This window comes from Salmo trutta, chromosome 11, assembly GCF_901001165.1.
Source record: "Salmo trutta chromosome 11, fSalTru1.1, whole genome shotgun sequence".
Taxonomy (NCBI): Eukaryota; Metazoa; Chordata; class Actinopteri; order Salmoniformes; family Salmonidae; genus Salmo; species Salmo trutta.
Window position 1 is genome coordinate 1,478,362 of NC_042967.1, and position 26,529 is coordinate 1,504,890.

The 26,529-nt window shown below is 42.3% G+C and overlaps 1 protein-coding gene across 7 annotated transcripts in view; it reads left to right on the forward strand.

The window, feature by feature from the left end:
* The window catches only part of LOC115202075 (transmembrane protein 131-like), a 112,800-nt gene that overhangs the window by 37,698 nt on the left and 48,573 nt on the right, over positions 1–26,529 (forward strand). For all 7 annotated transcript variants that reach the window (XM_029765952.1, XM_029765957.1, XM_029765954.1 and 4 more), the window contains exons 4-7: positions 16,204–16,275; positions 21,100–21,223; positions 22,062–22,178; positions 22,944–23,048. In XM_029765952.1, coding sequence (XP_029621812.1) covers positions 16,204–16,275; positions 21,100–21,223; positions 22,062–22,178; positions 22,944–23,048 — 418 coding nt within the window. The remainder of the gene's footprint in view (positions 1–16,203; positions 16,276–21,099; positions 21,224–22,061; positions 22,179–22,943; positions 23,049–26,529) is intronic.

Genomic DNA, 26,529 nt, shown 5'->3' on the forward strand with positions numbered 1-26,529 from the left:
CACATTGGTTAGGATGATATCTATGAGGGTGCCAGTGTTTGCGGCTTTGGGGTTGTACCTGGTGGGTTCATTAATAATTTGTGTGAGATTGAGGGCATCAAGCTTGGATTGTAGAATGGCTGGGGTGTTAAGCATGTCCCAGTTTAGGTCGCCTAGTAGCACGAGCTCTGAAGATAGATGGGGGGCAATCAGTTCACATATGGTGTCCAGAGCACAGCTAGGGGCCGAGGGGGGTCTATAGCAGGCGGCAACGGTGAGAGACTTGTTTTTGGAGAGGTGGATTTTTAAAAGTAGAAGTTCAAATTGTTTGGGTACAGACCTGGATAGCAGGACAGAACTCTGCAAGCTATCTCTGCAGTAGATTGCAACACCGCCCCCTTTGGTCGTTCTATCTTGTCTGAAAACGTTGTAGTTAGGGATGAAGATTTCACAGTTTTTGGTGGACTTCCTAAGCCAAGATTCAGATACAGCTAGGACATCCGGGTTGGCAGAGTGTGCTAAAGCAGTGAATAAAACAAACTTAGGGAGGAGGCTTCTAATGTTAACATGCATGAAACCAAGGCTATTACGGTTACAGAAGTCATCAAAAGAGAGCGCCTGGGGAGTAGGAGTGGAGCCAGGCACTGCAGGGCCTGGATTCACCTCTACATCCCCAGAGGAGCAGAGAAGAATAAGTATGAGGGTACGGCTAAAAGCTATAAGAATTGGTCATCTGTGACGTCCAGAATAGAGAGAAAAAGGAGCAGGTGTATGGGGGCGATAAAATAGCTTCAAGGTATAATGTACAGACAAAGGTATGGTGGGATGTGAGTACAGAGGAGGTAAACCTAGGCAACGCAAGGGGAAACTCTGCTTCAGGTTTCCGAGCGAGTGACGTCACTGATTGAAACGCTATTAGCGCGCACCACCGCTAACTAACTAGCCATTTCACATCGGTTACATATGTATGCCATTAATTAAAGGGAAATCATGGAAAAAAATCGACATTTGTTTTTCTCCCCACCCCTCCCAAAAAATTTGATGTATTCTGATGAGATTTAAGCATTGACAGAACATCCAATTTTGTTTGTCTATGAACAATTGTAATTTTTAAGATTTAAATGCAAAACGGAGAACATCATTTTGGAAAATATATCACAGATTTTAGTGTTGTTTATAAACCATTATTTTACCAGGTATATTGACAGAACATAGTTTGTTCTCTTGTACACTTATTTGAAAGCTAGAATAAAATGATTAGCGCAAGACAAGTTTAACAAAAAATTAATTCATGACAAGTTTAACTTAAAAAAATAAAAAAAATTGCTCTCATGCTAAAAAAGGTTGGAGACACCTGCAATATGATATCTCGTCAAAAATAATATCCCGATATGTAACTATCGATTTCCCCCGCACTACTTTCTACCCTTCATACCCCTGGCAAAACCATCACATTCAACATAATCTGTTTTACTCTGAAACCAGTGGAGCGTTGTGCAATAGGCCTAAACCTGTATTAATATGACTACTAACCTCAATGGCAGCTAACCTCACCCTTGTATGTGTGGTTTTGAGCGTTTGGGCAGGTAAAGACACAGCCCCTTTTTTGCAGTTGGTTGTGTTTTTTTGCCCTGCTACAGCGAAGATGGTATTGAAGTGTCTGCATTTAGAATGCTGAGTCAGGCGCACGCACAGAAGCACTTAGCACTGACTAAACGCATCGATTGCATTGATACACCAGAAGTACATTCATTTCCAATGGAACGCTGTGTTCGCCTTGCAGCGTTACGTTGAAGAGGCAGTTGCAGTGTGTTCTGTATGATGCATACGTTAGATTTATCGAATGTATGCATCAATCTGTATGCATAGACGGCTTGATAGAAATGGTAGCAGAAGGTGAATGTTGAACCTTTGTTGCACACATATAGAGATGATGCTGCGTATCATTTTGCACTATAACAGTATCGGTGTGATCGAGGCATAAACTAAGCCCCCTTCCTCTCGCCCGACCGGAGAGCGAGATCATTCCGTGGCTAAATCAATCATGTCCAATTCATGCCAAACGAAGCAGAAACACAGAAAAGGAACCACAATTGCTCCAAATAATGGGAAAATAAAGACAAAGCGTACTTTAAATCTAATGGAGAGTGATTTTACGTTTTGAGCCGAGTAGTGGTGGTAATGTTATCTCATGAAAGGAATTGACTCGTCAGTCAAACCTGTGGTTTTCACTGCTGAAGAACAGTGTAATTTTTGTTTTGGCATGATAGTCACTACGGCTCAGAAGTGATCTAATGGCTTTCTCTGCATAGCAGCTGTTGCTATGAGTCCATTATGCTAAAGTACTATCTGAACCGTTAGGCCTAGATGTCTATAGAGCTGTATCAAACCCTTTTTTAGGATATGTGTGTGTATGTGCCTTCGCTTGCAAGAGTCTCCCTTTCCCTATTTCTGCCCGCTCGTCTCTCTCCGTCTCTCTCGCTCCCCATCAGCTATGACCCAGTGTAAGGCTGGCAGATGAGGGGTGGGGGAGTGCTAATTTTCACACCTCCTACGGTTCCTGCACACACTCTCGTCTCTGCTCCTCTCCAGCTTCCCCGGAGCCAGCCAAGCCTCCAATTACTCACCATGACGCAAATAGACCCACCACCAGCAGACAGTCTGTGCGATATTTAGACCCACTAGCCAGAGGTTAACCCTTAAAATCTCAGTACAAATTGAGATGTTAAGGGTATAAAATGATTTGATTTGTTCTGCAGGTAGTTTTACCTGATCAAGCTATGCTGAAGTATCAACATTATTGAAATAAAACAGTCATTGCTGTTTGTTGTCAGTGGCCAATTACGGCTATTCATTGCTATTCAACCACAATATCTTTTGAATAGCCATTGGTTTTTCTCTTCCCACTTCACGTTGGCGGTGATGTATCTTAATGATCCCAGTGACGGAGGTTTTACAGACTAGAACAATGGGGGTTACTAGGATATCATGACATCGTCCCCCAGCTTTTATTCTACAACCTCTCATCTCCTACAGCGGTTGGAAAAAAGCTTTGTCTCACCATAATAACACATTGTATTGGTGAGAACAGGAGGGAAGCTAAAAACTAGTGCTCTAGCCGGGCTTTCATATTGTAATGCACACTTTTGATAGTTTTGATTCGCCTGAGATATATTTAGAAGCTCTCTTTCTTCCCCTTCTCTTTCTCACCTCTTCTTTTAATTAGCTGGCACACAGCGCTAATCCCAGAGCTCTCCTCTCCCCTCCAGGCAGGTCATTGGAGCCGTGAAACAGAATCCCAATCATTGCGCTCGCACAGATTAGGGAGTTGGATACAAAACGGTCGCCAACGGAATTAGCCAACTGCCACCGTCTCGAATTCTTATCTCTTGAGCTCCACGACCACAAAGATCTTCAACTCAGTTTGTTTGAAGGGGTGTATGCGAGTTTTGCTATAGCCTTTTTTTCTTACTTGGCTATCAACATACTTTTTCTGATTCCAAATATTTTGATATGCAACCTAATGCAGTGATTGTTATGAATTTTGGATTGACAATTAGGCTTTTTTTTGTTGATATTTTACTGTCAATGTTTTTTTTTTTTTTCATTAGAGATTCATTTGCCTTTATCTTTCTGTGCACTAATATTATATTTAGGCCTATGTATTAATCTAACATTAAATGTAATGTCCTAAAAATAACTTTGCAATGTGTCGCGATGGCCGATGTGGAATTTTGCGCCGCTCCGTATTTCAAAGCCATATCATATATCGTGATTGTTAAACCGTGTGCTTTGAGCTCAAAGATCGTTGAGAAATAAAATGTATATCAACAGAAAGCTGATATCTTTAATGCCCGCAATTGTATTTTGAAATGTTACACAATCACGAGGGGCACATGAGATTGTGAGGCTCGCTCATTACAGCAGCCGGCCCAAGCCAAACAGGCAGGCAACAGCGGCAGGGTAGGCACTTTTATTACAGGAAGGATGATGCACTTTACTGTTTAACAAATCATGGTTTCATCTGCCATAACAATAGGATGATTAAGTTATTTATTTCACCTTTATTTAACCAGGATGGCTAGTTGAGAACAAGTTCTCATTTACAATTGCGACCTGGCCAAGATAAAGCAAAGCAGTTCGACACATACAACAACACGGAGTTACACATGGAATGAACAAAACATACAGTCAATAATACAGTAGAACAAAAGAAAACAAAAAGTCTATATACAGTGAGTGCAAATGAGGTAAGTTAAGGCAATAAATAGGCCATGGTGGCGAAGTAATTACAATATAGCAATTAAACACTGCAATGGTAGATGTGCAGAAGATGAATGTGCAAGTAGAGATACTGGGGTGCAAAGGAGCAAGATAGATAGATACAGTATGGGGATGAGGTAGGTAGATGGGCTGTTTACAGATGGGCTATGTACAGGTGCAGTGATCTGTGAGCTGCTCTGACAGCTGGTGCTTAACTTCTCTAGGGAAGGGGGCAGTATTTTGACGTCCGGATGAAAGGCGTGCCTGTAGTAAACTGCCTGCTACTCAGGCTGAGAAGGTAGGATATGCATATTATTAGTAGATTTGGATAGAAAACACTCTGAAGTTTCTAAAACTGTTTGAATGATGTCTGTGAGTATAACAGAACTCATATGGCAAAAATCTGAGAAAAATCCAACCAGTAAGTGTGGAAATCTGAGGTTTGTAGTTTTTCAAGTGATTGCCTATACAGTATACATTGACTTAGGGTTCATTTTGCACTTCCTAAGGCTTCCACTAGATGTCAACAGTCTTTAGAACGTTGTTTCATGCTTCTACTGTGAATGGGGGGAGAACAAGAGCTCCTGGAAGTAGATGAGTGAGAAAATGACATGAGCTCAGTGGCGCGCATTCCTGTGAGAGTTAGCTGTGTTCCTTTTCTTTTTTGAAGACAAAGGAATCGTCCGATTGGAATATTATGGAAGATTTATGATAAAAACATCCTAAAGATTGATGCTATACATCGTTTGACATGTTTCTACGAACGTAAATAGAACTTCTTTTGACTTTTCGTTGTGACATTTTGCGTGCGCTTCCTGCATTTGGAGTAGTGGACTAAACGCGCAAACAAAAAGGAGGTATTTGGACATAAATTATGGACTTTATTGAACAAAACATTTATTGTGGAACTGGGTTCCTGGGAGTGCATTCCGATGAAGATCATCAAAGGTTAGTGAATATTTATAATGTAATTTTTGTCATTTATTTTGACTCCAAAATGGCGGGTTTCTGTATGGCTTGTTTTGATATCTGAGTGCTGTACTCAGATTATTGCAAAATTTGCTTTCGCGAAATCTGACACAGTGGTTGCATTAAGGAGAAGTGTATCTATAATTCTTTGAATAACTGTTGAATAATTTATCAACGTTTATGAAAAGTATTTCTGTAAATTGATGTGCTCATTCACCGGAAGTTTTGGGAGGCAAAACATTTCTTAACATTACAAGCCAATGTAAAAGTTTTTTTTTGGATATAAATATAAATATGAACAAAACATACATGTATTGTGTAACATGAAGTCCTATGAGTGCCATCTGATGAAGATCATCAAAGGTTAGTGATTCATTTTAGCTGTATTTCTGGTTTTTGTTACGCCTCTCCTTGCTTGGAAAATGGCTGTGTGGTTTTTCTTGTCTCGGCGCTGTCCTAACATAATCTAATGTTATGCTTTCGCCGTAAAGCCTTTCTGAAATCGGACAATGTGGTTGGATTAACGAGAAGTGTATGTTTGAAAATTTGAATTATGAGATTTTTGTTGTTTTGAATTTGCCGCCCTGCTATTTCACTGGCTGTTGGCAGTGTGTCCCGCGGGTCATTGGCAGCAGAGAACTGGAAGGAAAGGCAGCCAAAGGAGGAATTGACTTTGGGGGTGACCAGTGAGATATACCTGCTGGAGCGCATGCTATGAGTGGGTGCTGCTATGGTGACCAGTGAGCTGAGATAAGGCGGTGCTTTACCTAGCAGAGACTTGTAGATAACCTGTAGCCAGTGGGTTTGGCGACGAGTATGAAGCGAGGGCCAACCAACGAGAGCGTACAGTTCGCAATGGTGGGTAGTGTATGGGGCTTTGGTGACAAAACGGATGGCACTGTGATAGACTGCATCCAGATTGTTGAGTAGAGTGTTGGAGGCTATTTTATAGATGACATCACCGAAGTCGAGGATCGGTAGGATGGTCAGTTTTACGAGGGTGTGTTTGGCAGCATGAGTGAAGGATGCTTTGTTGCGATATAGGAAGCCGATTCTAGATTTAATTTTGGATTGGAGATGCTTAATGTGAGTCTGGAAGGAGAGTTTACAGTCTAACCAGACACCCAGGTATTTGTAGTTGTCCACGTATTCTAAGTCAGAGCCGTCCAGAGTAGTGATGCTGGACGGGCGAGCAGGTGCGGGCAGTGATCGATTGAATGCATTTAGTTTTACTTGCGTTTAAGAGCAGTTGGAGGCCACGGAAGGAGAATTGTATGGCATTGAAGCTCGTCTGAAGGTTAGTTAACACAGTGTCCAAAGAGGGGCCAGAAGTATACAGAATGGTGTCGTCTGCGTAGAGGTGGATCAGAGAATCACCAGCAGCAAGAGCAACGTCATTGATGTATACAGAGAAGAGAGTCGGCCCGAGAATTGAACCCTGTGGCACACCCATAGAGACTGCCAGAGGTTCGGACAACAGGCCCTCCGATTTGACACACTGAACTCTATCAGAGAAGTAGTTGGTAAACCAGGCGAGGCAATCATTTGAGAAACCAAGGCTGTCGAGTCTGCCAATAAGAATGTGGTGATTGACAGAGTCGAAAGCCTTGGCCAGGTCGATGAATACAGCTGCACAGTAATGTCTCTTATCGATGGCGGTTATGATGTCGTTTAAGACCTTGAGCGTGGCTGAGGTGCACCCATGATCAGCTCTGAAACCAGATTGCATAGCGGAGAAGGTATGGTGGGATTCGAAATCGTCGGTTAATCTGTTTAACTTGGCTTTCGAAGACCTTAGAAAGACAGGGTAGGATAGATATAGGTCTGTAGCAGTTTGGGTCTAGAGTGTCACCCCCTTTGAAGAGGGGGATGACCGCAGCAGCTTTCCAATCTTTGGGAATCTCAGATGATACGAAAGAGAGGTTGAACAGGCTAGTAATAGAGGTTGCAACAATTTCGGCAGATCATTTTAGAAAGAGAGGGTCCAGATTGTCTTGCCCGGCTTATTTATGGGTCCAGATTTTGCAGCTCTTTCAGAACAGGTGATCAGATAGAATGTGCAGCTCACACCAGTGCAACCAATAAAAATGTTAACTTGCACAGCTAAATCCAAAGGTTGCAAAATGCAACTAAATGGTCTCAATCTGGACATCTCACAGATACATGTTTTGTGAATATGTTTGACTGGGTACATCTCTGGCTGTAGAGGAAACCAAATGACAAATCGTTTCAGTTTATTCTTATAATGCACCACACGGGTTGGAACATTAAACACTGAACAGGGTTCCGAGTTTATCCGTCAGAACAGGGTTAGCATGGTCGTGTTCATTAGGCACCAAACATAAGAAACGGGCTAAAACGGGGAGGGACTTCCTGGGCTTGTCCAACAAGAAACGGTCAATATCGTTTTCTGTTGCAAAACATTTTCAAACGTTTTCCGTTGCGTGCCCTAGTGAATACAACCCATGTCAGAAGAGACCTTCCTGTATGTAAAGGCTGTTCACCGTCAACTGTCTGCGCTGTGACGAAATCTGTTTGGGCCAGATTAGGCCGGGAGGGCAGAGCGAAACAGTGGGCCCTGCAATATTCAAATGAACCCCAACCTGTTGAAACCCGTACAGGTAATACACTCTCTCTCTCCGTCTCGCTCTCTCTCAGGGAGATGCTTTTTAGACTCATTACTGTTTTTGTGACACAAGGAGATTTTGGTTGACTTAAGTTAAAACACTAAACAAAAATATAAACGCTACATGTAAAGTGTTTAGTTTCATGAGCTGAAATAAAATATCCCAGAAATGTTCCATACGCACAAAAAGCGTATTTTTCTCAAATGTTAAGCACAAGTTTGTTTACATCCCTGTTAGTGAGCATTTCTCCTTTGCCAAAATAATCCATACACCTGATGTGTGGCATATCAAGAAGATGATTAAACAGCATGATCATTACAAAGGTGCACCTTGTGCTGGGGGCAATAAAAGGCCAGTCTATAAAGTGCGGTTTTGTCAGACAACACAATGCCACAGATATCTCAAGTTTTAAGGGAGCGTGCAATTGTCATACTGACTGCAGGAACGTCCACCAGAGATGTTGCCAGATAATTGAATGTTCATTTCTTTACTACAAGCCGCCTCCAACGTCGTTTTAGAGAATTTGGCAGTATGTCCAACCATGCTTCACAACCGCAGTATGGCGTCACGTGGCCAAGCGGTTTGCTGATGTCAACATTGAACAAAGTGCCCCATGGTGACGGTGGGGTTATGGTATGGGCAGGCATAAGCTACGGACAACGAACACAATTGTATTTTATCGATGGCAATTTGAATACACAACATACCCTGACGAGATCCTGAGGCCCATTTTTTTTTTTTTTAAGGTGTCTGACCAACAGATGCATATCTGTATTCCCAGTAATGTGAAATCCATAGATTAGGGACAATTAATTAATTTCAATTGACTTATTTTCCTCATATGAACTGTAACTCTGTAAAATCAATGAAATTGTTGCATGTTGCGTTTTATTTTATATTGAGCAACAGTTTCACACTGTCCATGTGAACGCGTAGATACCATACATTTACCTCAATATCTGAAGAGATGTGTGGTTTTGAGTTACGTAAGAGCCTTGTCTTTTCAGGCACATTCTGTCCGTGGTGCATTTCAGGTGTTGGCAACCTAACCGTTTTCTCCCCCAAACTCTTCATTCCCACGAATGTCTCTTCCTTCTAGTCAAATTGCAGATTATGTGAAAATGGAGATGGCTGATCTTTCTTGTTACCAGATGACCAATTTTAATTGTTGTAACCTTCAACGCCATGAAAATCCTGCAACAATTCTTCCTGCTTTGTAAAACATGTCTCAGCAAAGACTGTACTTGTCAGACACTCCCCTATAGCAGCCATCTATAAGCCTAGATCATAAGGGCTGGAAGCCACCAGCTGCTCTCTGTTTCCTCTTTCATACATGTAGCCTAGGTACATTTGTGTTATGTCGATTGCACATTGTTCTCAATTCTCATAAAGCTTCAACATGAGATCCTGATCAGATCACATTCTGGACATGTTAAAGACCACCTTGAAGGGTTGTTAACAATGTAGCCTATTTTGTCATACCAAAAACGTGCAAGTCCTGGTTGTGTTTTCGAGCATTGACTTGTACCTTGTAGCTACATCCATAGCCTACATGTGGCTTGATGTCAATGTAGCTGTTGATGCCGCAAGCTAGTTGTGAGAGGGTTAACTTTATGGCAGTATGTAGATTTCATCATTTTCATTTCATCTCTAGGATCAGGCTGACAAAATGAATGGCCTTGGGCTGTGCTAGGCTATATATTTTTTTACACTGGCTGTGGCAAGCCTCCTGACTCACTGGGTACTCATCAGTCAGTGTTTTTTTTGAGGAATGTAGCTTGCGTAAGACATCGCCTGTCTCACTTTGGAGCAGGGTTTTGTTTCGGGAAATGTGGCGCCAGACATTTGACCGGCAACATTTTAATTTACCGGACATTTCAGAAATGTGCCGGCCTTGCGCTATTGCGCAATCCGACAGATTTTCCACTCAAAGGCTCTGTATCTGTATGCTGTACGCGTGTGATATGACAGCCTACATAATGAATATACTGTACACACGCACCAATTTAATTCCAATAAATGATACTAATTAACCTATAGACCGATAAGAATGACCAGTCAAATGTATTTCCATAGACTGATATTTCCATTAATGAATTGGCTATAAAGCATTATTTCTTAATGGGATTTTTTTATTCTTCTCCTGGACAATTGGCCGGCTGCAGTTTTATTTATTGGCCTTTCAAAAAAATGTACGGACAAAAGCCTGCTATTACAGGCTAATGGTAATTATCTACCTCAGATCAGCCATCTTGTTTGTGTTTATAAATCAGTGGTGTTTGTGTGTGAACTGATTAGGCCTGTATATTTCTTAGGCTTTTCCTTCCAAATGCTTTTAGACAATTGTCACAAGGCACATGCCAGCAGTGTCCGACATCCACTGCAAACAGCCTCTCTTTTTCCAAGCCCTTCATGTACTTAATGCCCTGTGACCACAGCATGAACTTTCTCCCCTTCACCTCTCCCTCCTCCCTTCCTCTCCCGTTGTCTTTTTATACCTCTACACAACACACCACATTGCAGGCCAGCGATGCCGATCCCTAGGATGCTATAAGAGGCGGTAGCAGTTGGCTGGCGGTGACTGGTATGAGAAGCTGTTAATAATGTGAATAACCACCCCTTGCCTGAATATATTCATGGCCTATTTTATTCTCTCCGTTAATGACTGGGGGAAGCTGCCAGTGTACAATGCCTTTCAACTCGTAACCACCCGCAAAGTGTCTGTTTTGAACTAAATTCAGAACCTGTGCAGGTGGGTTAGCGTGCTTCATGGATTGTATATGTTCAGTCTCTTTTTTTTTTTCTTGGAAAATTGTGTGTCAGACCATTTGAAGAATTAAGACATTTTAACCTACAAGTCTTTTTTGAACATGAGTCTGGAGTAGGACAAGGGTTTTATGGCAAAAGATGCATATTATAATAATTTGAATGTTTATCATGATAGTGATATGAAGTGCGATAGATTGGATTCTATTGGACACGTTTAGTTTATATAGCTTCCATTCGAAACCATTTTATCTCATTAGGAGCTTATACTTTTGGCATCCATCATCATTAGCAGAGTTGAGGTCAGTACCATTTGAATTCCAATCAATTCAGAAAGTAAACCAAATACCTATTCCAAATGTTCCTCATTGTATGACACCACACGATATATCGCTCATCCCTGCAGGAAGTTGGGCTCAGTGTAGCCTGTTACTCAGTGAGGGACAGTGCAGGACACCAGAACTGAAAGGACAGCAAGCAGTGCTTCAGGTCTGCTTTATGAGATGAGTCGCCTAAACAGGCCCTACCCAAAAGGACATACAATTCATCAATCATTCTGCGGTCCAGAACATTCGCTACGTCTGTACACGCTGTACAATCCAGTAAGTCCCCAGTAGTAGCCATCCACTGTGCCTCTTTCAACTCTCTCTCCCACCCCTCCCTGGGTATATGAGGCGGGATCCCAGCTGTTGAAAGCTTGGACAGGAAACTGACAATCTGGAACTGATGGAGAGAGCTCGCCAGCTTCCAGCTTACCCTCGCCATCCAGCATGTTATCCGTCCCGAAGTGTGAAAACATGGCTTCTTCAATGTGTTGATTTGATTCGGATCACCCAGGGAGGGGTGCGTGTGTGTGTGTGTGTGTGTGTGTAGGGTAGTCTTTCAGCCCAGGTGTTGCGTTTTGAGTTTCCATGTGTGTTCTGGTGATGTTAGTGGGAGTTGATGTATACTTGGGTCTGTTCTTATTGGATGATTGATGTTGATGACACGCTTAAAAACCCAGAGCTCCCTTTTCTGACTTCAGCATACTTGAGCATGCCAACTTCATGTATAATTGTGAACCCCTCAATCTACACCTATATTGTTAAAGCTAGTTAGGGTTCCATCTCTGTCTCTGCTGTCAACTCACTGAACAGCTGTGTCAGCCCTCTGTCAACAGGGTCAGATCAGGTTCTCCTCCTCACACACTGCAGCTGCCAGCTCCCTGCTGTGCAGACCTCCGTCACAGTGCTCATTAGGATGGGACGTCACACACACACACACGGCCACCACGAACAACACACTGGTCGCAGCAGGGTGGCAGAAGTGACCTCATACTAGCCGTCATATAGTGTGTCATTGAGATAGAAAACACAAGTTCACTTGTTGATTTCTGGTGAGAGTGGATGTGAGAGAGTAAGGGATAGGGTGTGTGTGCATGTGTACTAATTGAGTTCCCATTACAATATGTTATAGTCTGTGTGTGGGTTTCTTTTTTAAAACTCTACCTCTATCTCATATCTTCTTTTTCACCATAACCACTCGTCTCTATTTGTGCAACAAAGCCGTTTTTAGAGCACAAACCTGACCGTCGGTTGCAGGTGACAAGACAATGTAACCCACTCAGTCTCAGATAGATGGAGTAGGGTGAATGTGCCCTAAACACTGATCTTGGGTCAGTTAAACATTTTCCCCATGAATGGTTAAGGCTAGGATTGGGGGATGGAAAGCTGATCCTAGATCTGTACCTAGGGGGAAACTTCATCCTGGAGCCAGATGGATGTTGCCATGGTCTCAGACATACTAGCCTAACTGATGTACATGGAATTGTCAATGTACCAGCCCGCTCACTTATAGCCCAGGGCCCAGTGTTTCTCAATACTGGTCCTGGTGACCCAACGGGGTGAACAATGCACATTTTTGGTTTTGCCCTGGCAATAACACACCACACTAACCTACCTGATCCCACTTTATCAACTCATCAAGCCATGTGATTAGTGGAATCAGGTGTGTGCACCCATTTGGTTTCCCAGTAGGGCTGGGAATTGCTAGGGACCTGTATTGCGATGCTCATGATTCTACATGTATTGCAAGTTGATATTTAGATTGTATTGTGATTCGATGTTCCAAACAATATTGATCACTGCTTCAGAGAAACGAGAGAGCATAAGAAAACAAGTTTTGATCAGATAAAATTGCTGGAAACAAATTAGCTCCCTATTTAACCTTTTCACACGTACCAACAAAAGGATTTGATCATTCTACAGCGTATGCTTAAACCGGCTTATTTAGAACACAACAGTCAGCATTTGAGCTAGCCACACAGTTTTTTTCACAGAAATATTTTGCACAGTCCTTAAAGTTATGTCCTGAATGTGATCAGTTTATTTTTGAATGCAATGTTCAGACACTCACAGAAATAGCACAGCATACACAATGATCCAAACCGGAAAATGTAGGCTACATTAGTCCTAGCGCTTACTAAGGAAAGATTGATGTAACACAAGCGGTCATATTTAGAGCACTTTTGGCTGACAGAAACCACAATATGAATTAGCTAATAGCAATTACTATTTATAATTCATCACATCACAGATGGGCTCATTGCTGATCAAAATAATTGAGTAAAACACTTTCTAGAAATCAAAAGTAATCCGGCGATGGGTAGTTTGTGCGCACCGCCATTTTCGTTTTTTTCCCGCATCAACCAAAGATAATAAGAGACGATGAGTTTGGCCTGTTTGTTGTATGCATGTTCGGGGGGGGTTGTCTATGATCATTCACTTCCCTTCATTCACTTCCGGAAGTTTACTCAAAGATTAGTGAACGATTACTTCACCTCATTATAACATCTTTGCTCTGACAGACGTTTACGTGACACCCAGAATGCATTGTATAATGCACTCACACCTACCTGCTGCCATTCCTGAGCAAGCTCTGTACTGGTGGTGCCCCGATCCCGCAGCTGAATCAACTTTAGGAGACAGTCCTGGCGTTTGCTGGACTTCCTTGGGCGCCCTGAAGCCTTCTTCACAACAATTGAACCGCTCTCCTTGAAGTTCTTGATGATCCGATAAATGGTTGATTTAGGTGCAATCTTACTGGCAGCAATATCCTTGCCTGTGAAGCCCTTTTTGTGCAAAGCAATGATGACGGCACGTGTTTCCTTGCAGGTAACCATAGTTGACAGAGGAAGAACAATGATTCCAAGCACCACCCTCCTTTTGAAGCTTCCATTCTGTTATTCGAACTCAATCATCAATCATCTCCAGCCTTGTCCTCGTCAACACTCACACCTGTGTTAACGAGAGAATCACTGACATCTGATCACTCTTCATAACATTCTGGAGTATATGCAAATTGCCATCATACATACTGAGGCAGCAGACTTTGTGAATATTAATATTTGTATTATTCTCAAAACTTTTGGCCACGACTGTACACAGCTCGAGCAAGACATTCATCAGCATTTCTCTGGCTACATTCCTCTATTGAGTGAAAAAAAACTTCTGATTCCAGGAGGACCATGACCGTTTGCTATCGATAAGGTGTCTGATTCATCATTTTCACCTCGAATAGAAGTAGAGGGACTTTTGTCGGAGGTTGCTTGTTATGAGCACTAAGGGAACTTCATGCACTTGGCCAGATGATTCTGTATCTTTGTTGCATTCTTCACATATGATTTGGCACAGTATTTGCAAATGTACACAGCTTTTCCTTTTACATTGGCTGCTGTGAAATGTCTCCACACATCAGATGGTGCCCGTGGCATTTTCCTGTAAAGATTAGAAAAATTTGTAAAAAACAAACAAATACAATTCCATGTACAGATAAGTAGTTAAGCAGTTAGATTAAACAACTCATATGTAAGATAAATGTTTTAAAATGAAACATGTATGGAAACAGGTGAATTAATAGTCCTCAGTTAGCAGGCTCAAGCAAGCTAAAACCCAGATGGTAGCAAGAACTAACTAGCAAAAATGGTTAACAAGTTAGAAATGATTTAAACACACTTTGCTGTAGGCTACTATTTGCTAGTTAACAAATCATGTATGTCATAAAATATATTCACCCCACCCAGTATTGTAATCAAAACTTACCAGAAAGCATGTAGTCCTTGGCTCAGACAGTGTAGTAGTGTGGGCTCAATAGCATCTCATTAGTGTGCAAGATCTTGAGAATCTGCTGTACATGTGATGGAAGAGTGCACTGTGCATGCAGAGGGTTGCAATTCCATTGAATTGGGGATAGTTTAACCAAAGTATGCCACAAGACCTAGAATTGCCTTATGTGTATCCCACAAAAAGGTTCACTGTTCTAAAGCTAACTTTTTTGATGAGTTTAAGCCAAATTCCCCAGCTTAACTTCCCATGGAAAATGTCTGGAAAAATTCCAGAAATTTACCGGAAAGTTTCAGACCCTTTGCAACCCTACTCCATACATACATACATACATACATACATACATACATACATACATACATACATACATACATACATACATACATACATACATACATACATACATACATACTGTATGATACAGTAGAAACAACAACACGGTATACAGAAAATAAGGCACTCACTTTGATAACTTTGGACATATGTACGTTGCTATTATTTGTAAGGAAAACAACAATGCAACAATGCGAGCACCAGTCAGAAAATGTACCAGTTATTGCAAGACTCCTCAAATGTCCTCATACTTGATGTGCGGAAGAAATGGGGTAGGGCTGTCCTCGAAGAGGTAAATTTATCCAGCTTAAACATAAATTGTTCACAACACTGAAATGGACTACTTCTGTGTGAATTTATGAGGAGGCGGAACACACTTCAATTCAAACTGTTGTTAGAAAATAATTGGAAATTGACAAGTTGAAACAGCCTGTAGACAATTAGCAGGCAACGCGTGTTAACTGTCCTGTTGCATAACAATCACATTAGAGATATTTGGAACAAGCTATGAAGGAAAAATAATGGTGTTTTTGTGTAGGGACAGCAAACTAGCGGAAAACTAATATTGCGACATCATCAATATGATATATCGTCAAATATAATATATGTAACTATCGATTTATGTTTGATAAATAAGATGCATAACGAATATACTATACACCTGCCAATTTTACAACATTGAAGTCTCCTTGACAACATTGGATTCACACCTCTGATAGTTTAGAGTTTCAGATATGAAACTGAAGTAGATGTGTGTGATATCTAACGTCCGAGAGCTATTTTTATTGAGCTCAGAATTAGAAACGACCACTTTCTGTTGTAACAGTGTCACTGGCGATTGGCTTCGTTGTTCTGCTGCGTGCATCGACGCTCACCTGTAGTGCAATGCAGGGGCATGTTCATTACGGCAACGAAAAACTTTCTAAAACGTTTTGCAACGGACAAAAAAGTGCATATCTATTTTTTTTTAATGAGTAGCGCGCTCAAGTGTCTCACAGAGGAGTCTAAATTTCGCCACCGCTCTGGCTGCATTGTTAGGTTGGAAAGTCAACGTTTCGCTCAAGCGCTCACTTGTTTCGAATGATAAGGTCCCATTGGAACTCATTGAGTTGATAGGTGTACGTGTACATAAATGTGTTCTTCTCTTTTTGTCTTTCTTTCACCAGCTCCTCGTTCTACGTGCCGGAGAATGGAAGGCCGCTGCGCTTCCAGCCGCCATCGCTGGAGTTTGGGACACAGTGAGTTTCTCTCACTTCCTGGTTTCATAGAAAAGGATTCATAAACATAAGCCAATGTAAATACATTGATAAATCCTGTGTTTGGAGCTACTATAACCAACCACCTCATTTCAGACTTACACATGGGTGCAAAAGACACCGACTCCAAATCACAATCCGATAGTTATAAGAGTAATGTGGAAAAAGCATTTAGAATAGCATCGTATGACAAAATCAACAAAATATCTGTAACCTTTACCTAACCTTGTCTGGATTATGTCACCGGAAGCCCCCAAGAAGAAGCACAGCTATAGAAAGTGATGATAAAAAGCCGTACAAGTGGAAAAGCTCTCTATAAAGCGGAGGGGCCTTTTTAAATGCAGAGGAAGCCAAAGGTACGGACAGGCGACGACCGTGAGCAGCTCAGCTCTCTTCCCATCAGCACGAGACTGAATAAGAGAGATGGTCAGACCCAAGGGGAAAGGTTTAGAACTCTGCTGTTTGCCTCCTTGCTCCCAAAACAACCACCAGAATAGCGAGACTCTTTGTTGTGCATTGACGGCCGTCCCCACTGCTACTATTTGCAGCTGAAAAAAGTTATCCTATGACATATTTATTCATTCTTTTGAGCCATATTCAATTTTTTTCCCCCCAAGGTCTACGTTTATTTCCCATTTCATTTTCTTTATCTATTGGTCCAAGTATCCAAGATATCTATTCGTTAATTAGTTCTGTTTCTAAATCTGAGAAATACCCCATTCCCAACCTTTCGGTGTAGATTATAATGAATCCAACAAACTAGGAAACACTAGGTCCGACCTAGGATGTATCCTCGTCCATACCTTATTGCTACAGACTACGGTTGCTACATGACTGAAGCTTTTAAACATTTAAATCCCATGCCCTTGTTTTGCGACAGTGGCATCAAGCAAAGCAGGCATAACATAACACAAGCACACCAGCGCAAGGTGTTAAACTCAACCTCATCCCTGCCCACTAGCCTTGCTAGCCTCTCGCTAACTAGGCTAACCCAACGGCCCAGTCATTTCAGCAATGGCAATACACAGTGTTGATATGCAACGTTAGCACACCCTCCTCTCTCCGTTTGCCAGGCAGTGCAGAGGGACCCAGGCATGCCCAAAGAGACCCTTATTGACTGAAGTTTTGTCCCAAATGTCACCCTCTTCCCTATATAGTGCACTACTTTGATCATAGCCCAGTGGCATCCTATTCCCTATATAATGCACTACTTTTACCAGAGCCATATGGACACACTATTCACTATGTGTAGTGCACTACTTTCACAGTATTTACTGTCATCCCATTGTTTAAACACACAACAAACCCCCTGTCCCCACTACAATGCAGGTCCCCAGTCATGTGTTATGAGTGGATAGGACAGGCAGTAGCTTCGCATAAAGTGGATGGAATTTTTGTCATTGCTATCAGCATTGATTTGAGGAAACGTAGAGTATATAAAATGTATGTATTATAAAATAGGCTAAGACACATCTACAGTTGAAGTCAGACGTTTACATACATCTGAGCCAAATACATTTCAACTCAGTTTTTCACAATTCCTGACATTTTTAATCCTAGTAAAAAAAACCTGTCTCTTAGGTCATTTAGGATCACCACTTTATTTTAAGATTGTGAAATGTCAGAATAATAGTAGGGAGAATGATTTATTTCAGCTTTTATTTCTTTGATCACATTCCCAGTGGGTCAGAAGTTTACATACACTCAATTAGTATTTGGTAGCATTGCCTTTTAAATTGGTTAACTTGGGTCCAACGTTTCGGGTAGCCTTCCACAAGGAGGAATTTTGGCCCATTCCTCCTGACAGAGCTGGTGTAACTGAGTCAGGTTTGTAGGCCTTGTTGCTCGCACACGCTTTTTCAGTTCTGCCTACCAATTTTCTATAGGATTGAGGTCAGGGCTTTGTGATGGCCACTCCAATACCTTGACTTTGTTGTCCTTAAGCCATTTTGCCACAACGTTGGAAGTATGCTTGGGGTCATTGTCCATTTGGAAGACCCATTTGCGACCGAGCTTTAACATCCTGACTGATGTCTTGAGATGTTGCTTCAATATATCCACATAATTGTCCTTACTCATGATGCCATCTATTTTGTGAAGTGCCCCAGTCCATCCTGCAGCAAGGCACCCCCACAACATGATGCTGCCACCCCCGTGCTTCACGGTTGGGATGGTGTTCTTTGGCTTGCAAGCCTCCCTCCTTTTCCGCCAAACATAACAATGGTAATTATGGCCAAACAGTTCTATTTTTGTTTCATGAGACCAGAGGACATTTCTCCAAAAAGTACGATCTTTGTCCCCATGTGCACTTGCAAACCGTAGTCTGGCTTTTTTTATGGCGGTTTTGGAGCAGTGGCTTCTTCCTTGCTGAGAGGACTTTCAGGTTATGTCGATATAGGACTCGTTTTACTGTGAATATAGATACTTTTGTACCTGTTTCCTCCAGCATCTTCACAAGGTCCTTTGCTGTTGTTCTGGGATTGATTTGCACTTTTAGCACTAAAGTACGTTCATCTCTAGGAGACAGAACGTGTCTCCTTCCTGAGCGGTATGATGGCTGCGTGGTCCCATGGTGTTTATAGGGGCGTACTATTGTCTGTACAGATGAACGTGGTACCTTCAGGCATTTGGAAATTGCTCCCAAGGATGAACCAGACTAGCAGAGGTCTGCAATTTTTTTTTCTGAGGTCTTGGCTGATTTTCTTTTGATTTTCCCAGGATGTCAAGCAAAGAGGCACTGTGTTTGAAGGTAGGCCTTGAAATACATCCACAGGTACACCTCCAATTGACTCAAATGTCAATTAGCCTATCAGAAGCTTCTAAAGCCATGACATAATTTTCTGGAATTTTCCAAGCTTTTTAAAGACAGTCATCTTAGTGTATGTAATCTTCTGACCCACTGGACTTGTGATACAGTGATTTATGAGTGAAATAATCTGTCTGTAAACAATTGTTGGAAAGATTACTTGTATCATGCACAAAGTAGATGTCCTAACCAACTTGCCAAAATTATAGTTTGTTAACAAGACATTTGTGGAGTGGTTGAAAAAACGATTTTAATGACTCCAACCTAAGAGTATGTAAACTTCCGACTTCAACTGTATCTGTTTAACTTAATCACGTTAGGAAATTGAGTTTGACCTATCCAATGACTTCACATTGTACAGTAGCTCTAAAAGTCACTATCACGTATATATTTTTCTTGCTTGTGGTTATTATAATGACACTAGTATGAGGAAAGCTTGCACCTGCAGCTATTTACTTTTTTTATCTGCAAACCTATCCTTTAAGAGTGACATTTACAGAACTGTGGTGACTCCGGCCTATGTTGCTGGTCCCCCTTTTTATTACAAACACATCAAAATCTTAAAAGGCTAAACAGAGAGCGCTAAGCGTAGCTCCCAAGGTCACCATAGACCTTTTAACACCAGCCTGCGCTCGCTTAGTTTTTTTGGTTGATCTGAAGTCCTTTGATGTCGGCCCCAGAGAAGTGTCAGATGAGCAAAACTGCCTTCCTCGTTTCCAGGAAGTGCTAACTTGTCATCAGCACAATGTTTTAGGGTGAAGTTGCCCCTAGACACTGATCTTGAGTCAATTTTGCATTTCTCCCTAGAGGGAACATTACTATTAAAGGAGAGTTCTACCTCATGCGCAAGTGTTGATGCTATGTCAATGTTGACACAACCAGAAACACTTTGCACTGAGTCACACAGTTATGCCCTGAAATTACTCTATAACTACAGTGGTAACTAGAATGTAATCATGGTAAAACTACAAATGAGGTAGCCTAAATTGCAAATGAGGTATGTCTAAATTGTACTTAAACAAAAGTTAGTTTCATAGTAGTTTAGAAATATTACTTTGTCGATGTCCGAATGCTAGAAAGTATTTTACACTGATTAAACAGCATGATCATTAAACAGGTGCACCTTGTGCTTGGGACAATAAAAGTATACTCTAAAATGTGCAGCTTTGTCACACAACACAATGCCACAGATGTCTCAAGTTTTGAGGGAGCGTGCAATTGGCATGCTGACTGCAGGAATGTCCGCCAGAGCTTTTGCCAGATAATTGAATGTTAATTTCTCTACCATAAGCCGCCTCCAACGTCGTTTTAGAGAATTTGGCAGTACATCCAACCGTCCTCACAACCGCAAACCACATGTGGGCGAGTGGTTTGCTGATGTCAATGTTGGTGACGGGGAGGTTATGGTATGGGCAGGCATAAGCTACGGACAACGAACACAATTTGCATTTTATCGATACCAATTTGAATGCACAGAGATGCCATGACGAGGTCCATTGTCGTGCCATTCATCCACCGCCATCCCCTCATGTTTCAGCATGATAACGCACGGCCCCATGTTGCAAGAATCTGTACACAATTCTTGGAAGCTAAAAATTTCCCAGTTCCTCCATGGTCTGCATATATGGTCTGCATATATGGTCTCCAGACATGTCAACCATTGAGCACATTTGGAATGCTCTGGTTCAAAGTCTACAATGCTCTGGATCGACGTGTTCTAGTTCCCGCTAATATCCAGTAACTTCACAGAAGAGGATTGGGGCAACATTGCACAGGCCACCATCAACAGCCTGATCAGCTCTATGCGAAGGAGATGTGTCGCACTGCATGAAGCAAATGGTGGTCACACCAGACACTGACTGATTTTCTGATCCATGCCCCTTCAAATTGTTGCATTTATATTTTTGATCAGTATAACTTGATGTTTACAATGCCTGGATAGAACAATGAGAGGTGCTTGTTATGTCCATCTCTCTCCATCTCTATCTCTCTCTCTGTAGGCCACTGGGGCTGCCAAGAGCTGAAACCATATACATACACAACCCCAGCCAGGAACTCCCAGTGACACTGCTGTCAATGTTTACATCCAGCAGACATTTTCACATGCCTTCGTTCCACAGAAGGGTGAGTCTGTGTGTGTGCCCTTCCTTCACTCGGACACTCCCTCCCTCTCTCACTCAACCACACCCACGTTCATCCAACTTCTCCCTACAATCTCTATTTTGCTTCCCTCTCCTCTTTCTCTGTTTCGCTCTCTCGCGCTCTCTCGCGCTCTCTCTCGCTCCTTTTCGCTCTCTCGCACTGTTTTTCTCTGCTCTCTCTTCATCTACTTCTCTCTACTCCCCCCTCTTTCTCATGTCAGTCCCTTGGGCCACCAGTACAGCTATTTAAACTCTCAAACTTCCATTGAAACCCACAGAATTTCCCTGCTCTGCTTAGAAAGTATACCAAGCACAACAGTGTTGCATCAAATAGTGCATGTTACATCGTTGCATATCATATTTTCTCCTTTCGATTTCACGTTGAAATTAACCCACGATTCATTCACACAAGGCCTCATTCTCAGCATGATTCTTCAATATGCTGAGCTCTGTGCTCCCGAGTGGGGCAGCGGTCTAAGGCACTGCATCTCAGTGCAAGAGGTGTCACTACAGTCCCTGGTTCGAATCCAGGCTGTATCACATCCGGCTGTGATTGGCAGTCCCATAGGGCGGCACACAATATGCCCAGCGTCGTCCGAGTTTGGCCGGGGTAGGCCGTCATTGTAAATAAAAATGTGTTCTTAACAGACTTAAGTATATATATATTATATGTGTATATATATATATATATATTAATTATAAGTGTTGGAAGTTGTGTGGCTCACCAGCATACCACTGAGAGTGAAGTCATGCTAGTATGGACATTGTAATGTAGTCGTTGCCTTCGGTGAACCCTGACCCCGTGTCCTCTCTGCTTTCAGGTAATCCCACCCCGAGGGAAGGCCTCATTTAAACTCGTCTTCCTCCCGACGGAGGAGGGCATCATAGAAAACTCATTATTTATAAACACATCGGCCCACGGGGTGCTCTCTTACCAGGTCAGTAGTCATACGAGCATATGATACTAACACTGCCCGGTCTGCTTCGCAAACGTCTCCCTATTTAGTGCACTAATTTTCACCAGTGCACATATGACTCTGGTCAAAAGTAGTGCACTATAGACTAGGGTTCTATTTGGGACGTATGCCCTGACCCACAACCAGGGGTCTGTTTTTAATATGGACTAAAAAAGAACATTGTGTGCCCGGTGGAAGGCATGTTGAAGTTAGTTTTGCAACAGTTTTGCAACACAGGAAGTAACGGCTCTGATGTGATATTTGGCACCCATGACCCCTGACCTTTAAAGACGCATCAAAGCAGATGGGTGTTAAGAGTGACATAAGCACTATTAATAGTTAATTAATCATTAGTTCATGGTTCTTGGTAGGGAGATAAGGGTGCCTATGCCTAAATATATACTGTTTATCAGTGAAAAGGCACAATTTACTTCACCCAATCATTAAATGACTTATGTTTCCATTAAATAAGCTATGGGTATTGTGATATTAAGATGATCCACTCTCTAGGGTTGTATACTTCATGGCCTCTATTAGCATAAGCAATATTAGCGTGCTACCTTGTATTCATTCACACTCTTTGTTTTGTGATTTAATATTCTGTGGTCTAATCAGTCCCTTTACAATGGCCAATAAAAATAACTCCACTTTTGAATTGCTCTCTCTTCTGACAAATTAAATATCTCTCAAGGTAATTTTAGTAATTTATATGAACGGTCCCTTTAACAGTGATGTCCTTTCACTCAGGTTTTGGGTTTGGGTGTCCACCGGGGCTCTTTGAAGGGGGCCCATAGGAAGGACAGCATCCTCGTATTCCCCCACATCCAGAGCATCAAGCTGAGCCAAACTCAGGTACGTCCATTCAACTCAATATACTTTATTTATTTCCCAACAGGCAATTGTTCCTGGACAAGAAAGTCAACAGACAACACGTGGCAACAGGATAGATATGTTTACCACAACATAAAGCCACACACACATATCAATCAAATTTCAATAAAATGTATTTATAAAGCCCTTTTTACATCAGCCTATGTCACAAAGTGCTATACAGAAACCCACTCTAAAACCACAAACAGCAAGCAATGCAGATGTAGAAGCACGGTGGCTAGGAAAAACTCCCTAGAAAGGCAGGAACCTAGGAAGAAACCTAGAGAGGAACCAGGCTCTGAGGGGGGGGCCAGTCCTCTTCTGACTGTGCCGAGTGGAGATTATAACAGAACATGGCCAAGATGTTCAAACATTCATAGATGACCAGCAGGGTCAAATAATAATAATACTCACAGTGGTTGTAGAGGGTGCAACAGGTCAGCACCTCAGGAGTAAATGTCAGTTGGCTTTTCATAGCCGATCATTCAGAGTTAGAGACAGCAGATGCGGTAGCATGTCCGGCGAACAGGTCAGGGTTCCATAGCCGCAGGCAGAACAGTTGAAACTGGAGAGCAGCATGACCAAGTGGACTGGGGACAGCAAGAAGTCATCAGGTCAGGGAGTTCTGAGGCATGGACCTAGGGCTCAGGTCCCCCGAGAAAAGAGAGAGAGAGAACACTTAAATTCGCACAGGACACCACATAAGACAGGAGAAATACTCCAGATATAACAGACTAACCTTAGCCCTCCGACACAAACTATTGCAGCATAATTACTGGAGGCTGAGACAGGAGGGGTTGGGAGACACTGTGGCCCCGTCTGACTATACCCCCGGACAGGGAAAACCAGGCAGGATATAACCCCACCCACTTTGCCAAAGCACGGCCCCCACAACACTAGGGGGATATCTTCAAACCACCAACTTAGTACCCTGAGACAAGGCGGAGTATAGCCCACAAAAATCTCCGCCATGGCACAACCCAAGGGGGGAGCGCCAACCCGGACAGGAAGACCACATCAGTGACTCAACCCACTCAAGTGACGCACCCCTGCTAGGGAAGGCATGGAAGAGCACCTGTAAGCCAGTGACTCAGCTCCCGTAATAGGGTTAGAGGCAGAGAATCCCAGTGGAAAGAGGGGAACCAGCCAGGCAGAGACAGCAAGGGCAGTTCGTCGCTCCAGTGCCTTTCCGTTCACCTTCACACCCCTGGGCCAGACTACACTCAATCATAGGACCTATTGAAAAGATGGGTCTTCAGTAAAGACGTAAAGGTTGAGACCGAGTCTGCGTCTCTCACATGAATAGGCAGACCATTCCATGAAAATGGAGCTCTATAGGAGAAAGCCCTGCCTCCAGCTGTTTGCTTAGAAATTCTAGGGACAGTAAGGAGGCCTGCGTCTTGTGACCGTAGCGTACGTGTAGGTATGTATGGCAGGACCAAATCGGAAAGATGTAATGCTTTGTAGGTTAGCAGTAAAACCTTGAAATCAGCCCTAGCCTTAACAGGAAGCCAGTGTAGAGAGGCTAGCACTGGAGTAATATGATAAAAAAAAATGTGGTTCTATCCAAGAGTCGAGCAGCCGTGTTTAGCACTAACTGAAGTTTGTTTAGTGCTTTATCCGGGTAGCTGGAAAGTAGAGCATTGCAGTAGTCTAATCTAGAAGTGGCAAAAGCGTGGATAAATTTTTCTGCATAATTTTTGGACAAAGTTTCAGATTTTTGCAATGTTACGTAGATGGAAAAAGAGCTGTCCTTCAAACAGTCTTGATATGTTTGTCAAAAGAGATCAGGATCCAGAGTAACGCCAAGGTCCTTCAGTTTTATTTGAAACGATTGTACAACCATCAATATTTATTGTTTTATCCAACAGAAAATCTCCTTGTTTCTTGGGACCTAGAACAAGCATCTTTGTTTTGTCCGAGTTTAAAAGTAAAACATTTGCCGCCATCCACTTCCTTATGTCTGAAACACAGGCTTCCAGGGAGGGCAATTTTGGGCCTTCACCATGTTTCATCAAAATGTACAGCTGTGTATCATCCGCATAGCAGTGGAAGTTACGTTATGTTTCCGAATGACATCACCAAGAGGTAAAATATATAGTGAATTCAATAGTGGTCCTAAAACAGAACCTTGAGGAACACCGAAATTTACAGTTGATTTGTCAGAGGACAAACCATTCACAGAGACAAACTGATATCTTTCCGACAGATAAGATCTAAACCAGATTTAAAGAGGAGTCTGTAATTTGCTTTCTAATGATCATGCTCTTTTCGTCAAAGAAGTTCATGAATTTATCACTGCTGAAGTGAAAGCCATTCTCTCTCGGGGAATGCTGCTTTTTACTTAGCTTTGCAACAGTATCAACAAGACATTTTGAATTGTTCTTATTCTCCTCAATTAAGTTGGAAAAATAGGATGATTGCGCAGCAGTGTGGGCTCTTCGATACTGCACGGTACTGTCTTTCCAAGATAATCTGAAGGCTTCCAGTTTGGTGTAGTGCCATTTCTGTTCCAATTTCCTGGAAGCTTGCTTCAGGGCTCGGGTATTTTCTGTATACCAGGGAGCTAGTTTCTTAGGGTTGCGGCTGCATCTAGGGTATTACGCAAGGTTACATTTTGTTCCTCAGGTGGTTAACCGATTGTTGTACTCTGACGTCTTTGGGTAGGTAGAGGGAGTCTGGAAGGGCATCCTAGGAATCTTTGGGTTGTCCAAGAATTTATAGCACAGCTTTTGATGAGCAGATTATTTGTTGTGATTGCAAACATAATAAAATGGTGGTCCGATAGTCCAGGATTATGAGGAAAAACATTAAGATCCACAACATTTATTCCATGGGACAAAACTAGGTCCAGAGTATGACTGTGGCAGTGAGAAGGTCCGGAGACATGTTGGACAAAACCCACTGAGTCGATGATGGCTCCGAAAGCCTTTTGGAGTGTGTCTGTGGACTTTTCCATGTCAATATTAAAGTCACCAAAAATTTGAATCTACCATGACTACAAGGTCTGATAGGAATTCAGGGAACTCAGTGAGGAACGCTGTATGCAGCCCAGGAGGCCTGTAAACAGTAGCTATAGAAAGTGATTGAGTAGGCTGCATAGATTTCATGGCTAGAAGCTCAAAAGACAAAAACGCAGTCATCTTTTTTTTTTGTAAATTGAAATTTGGTATTGTAAATGTTAGCAACACCTTTGCGGGATGCGCGGGGGATATAGTCACTAGTGTAACCAGAAGGAGAGGCCTCATTTAACAGAGTAAATTCATCAGGCTTAAGCCATGTTTCAGTCAGGCCAATCACATCAAGATTATGATCAATGATTAGTTCACATTGACTATAACTGCCTTGAAAGTGAGAGATCTAACATTACAGTGGCTTGCGAAAGTATTCACCCCCTTGGCATTTTTCCTATTTTGTTGCCTTACAATCTGGAGTTAATATTGATTTTTTGGGGGGTTTGTAT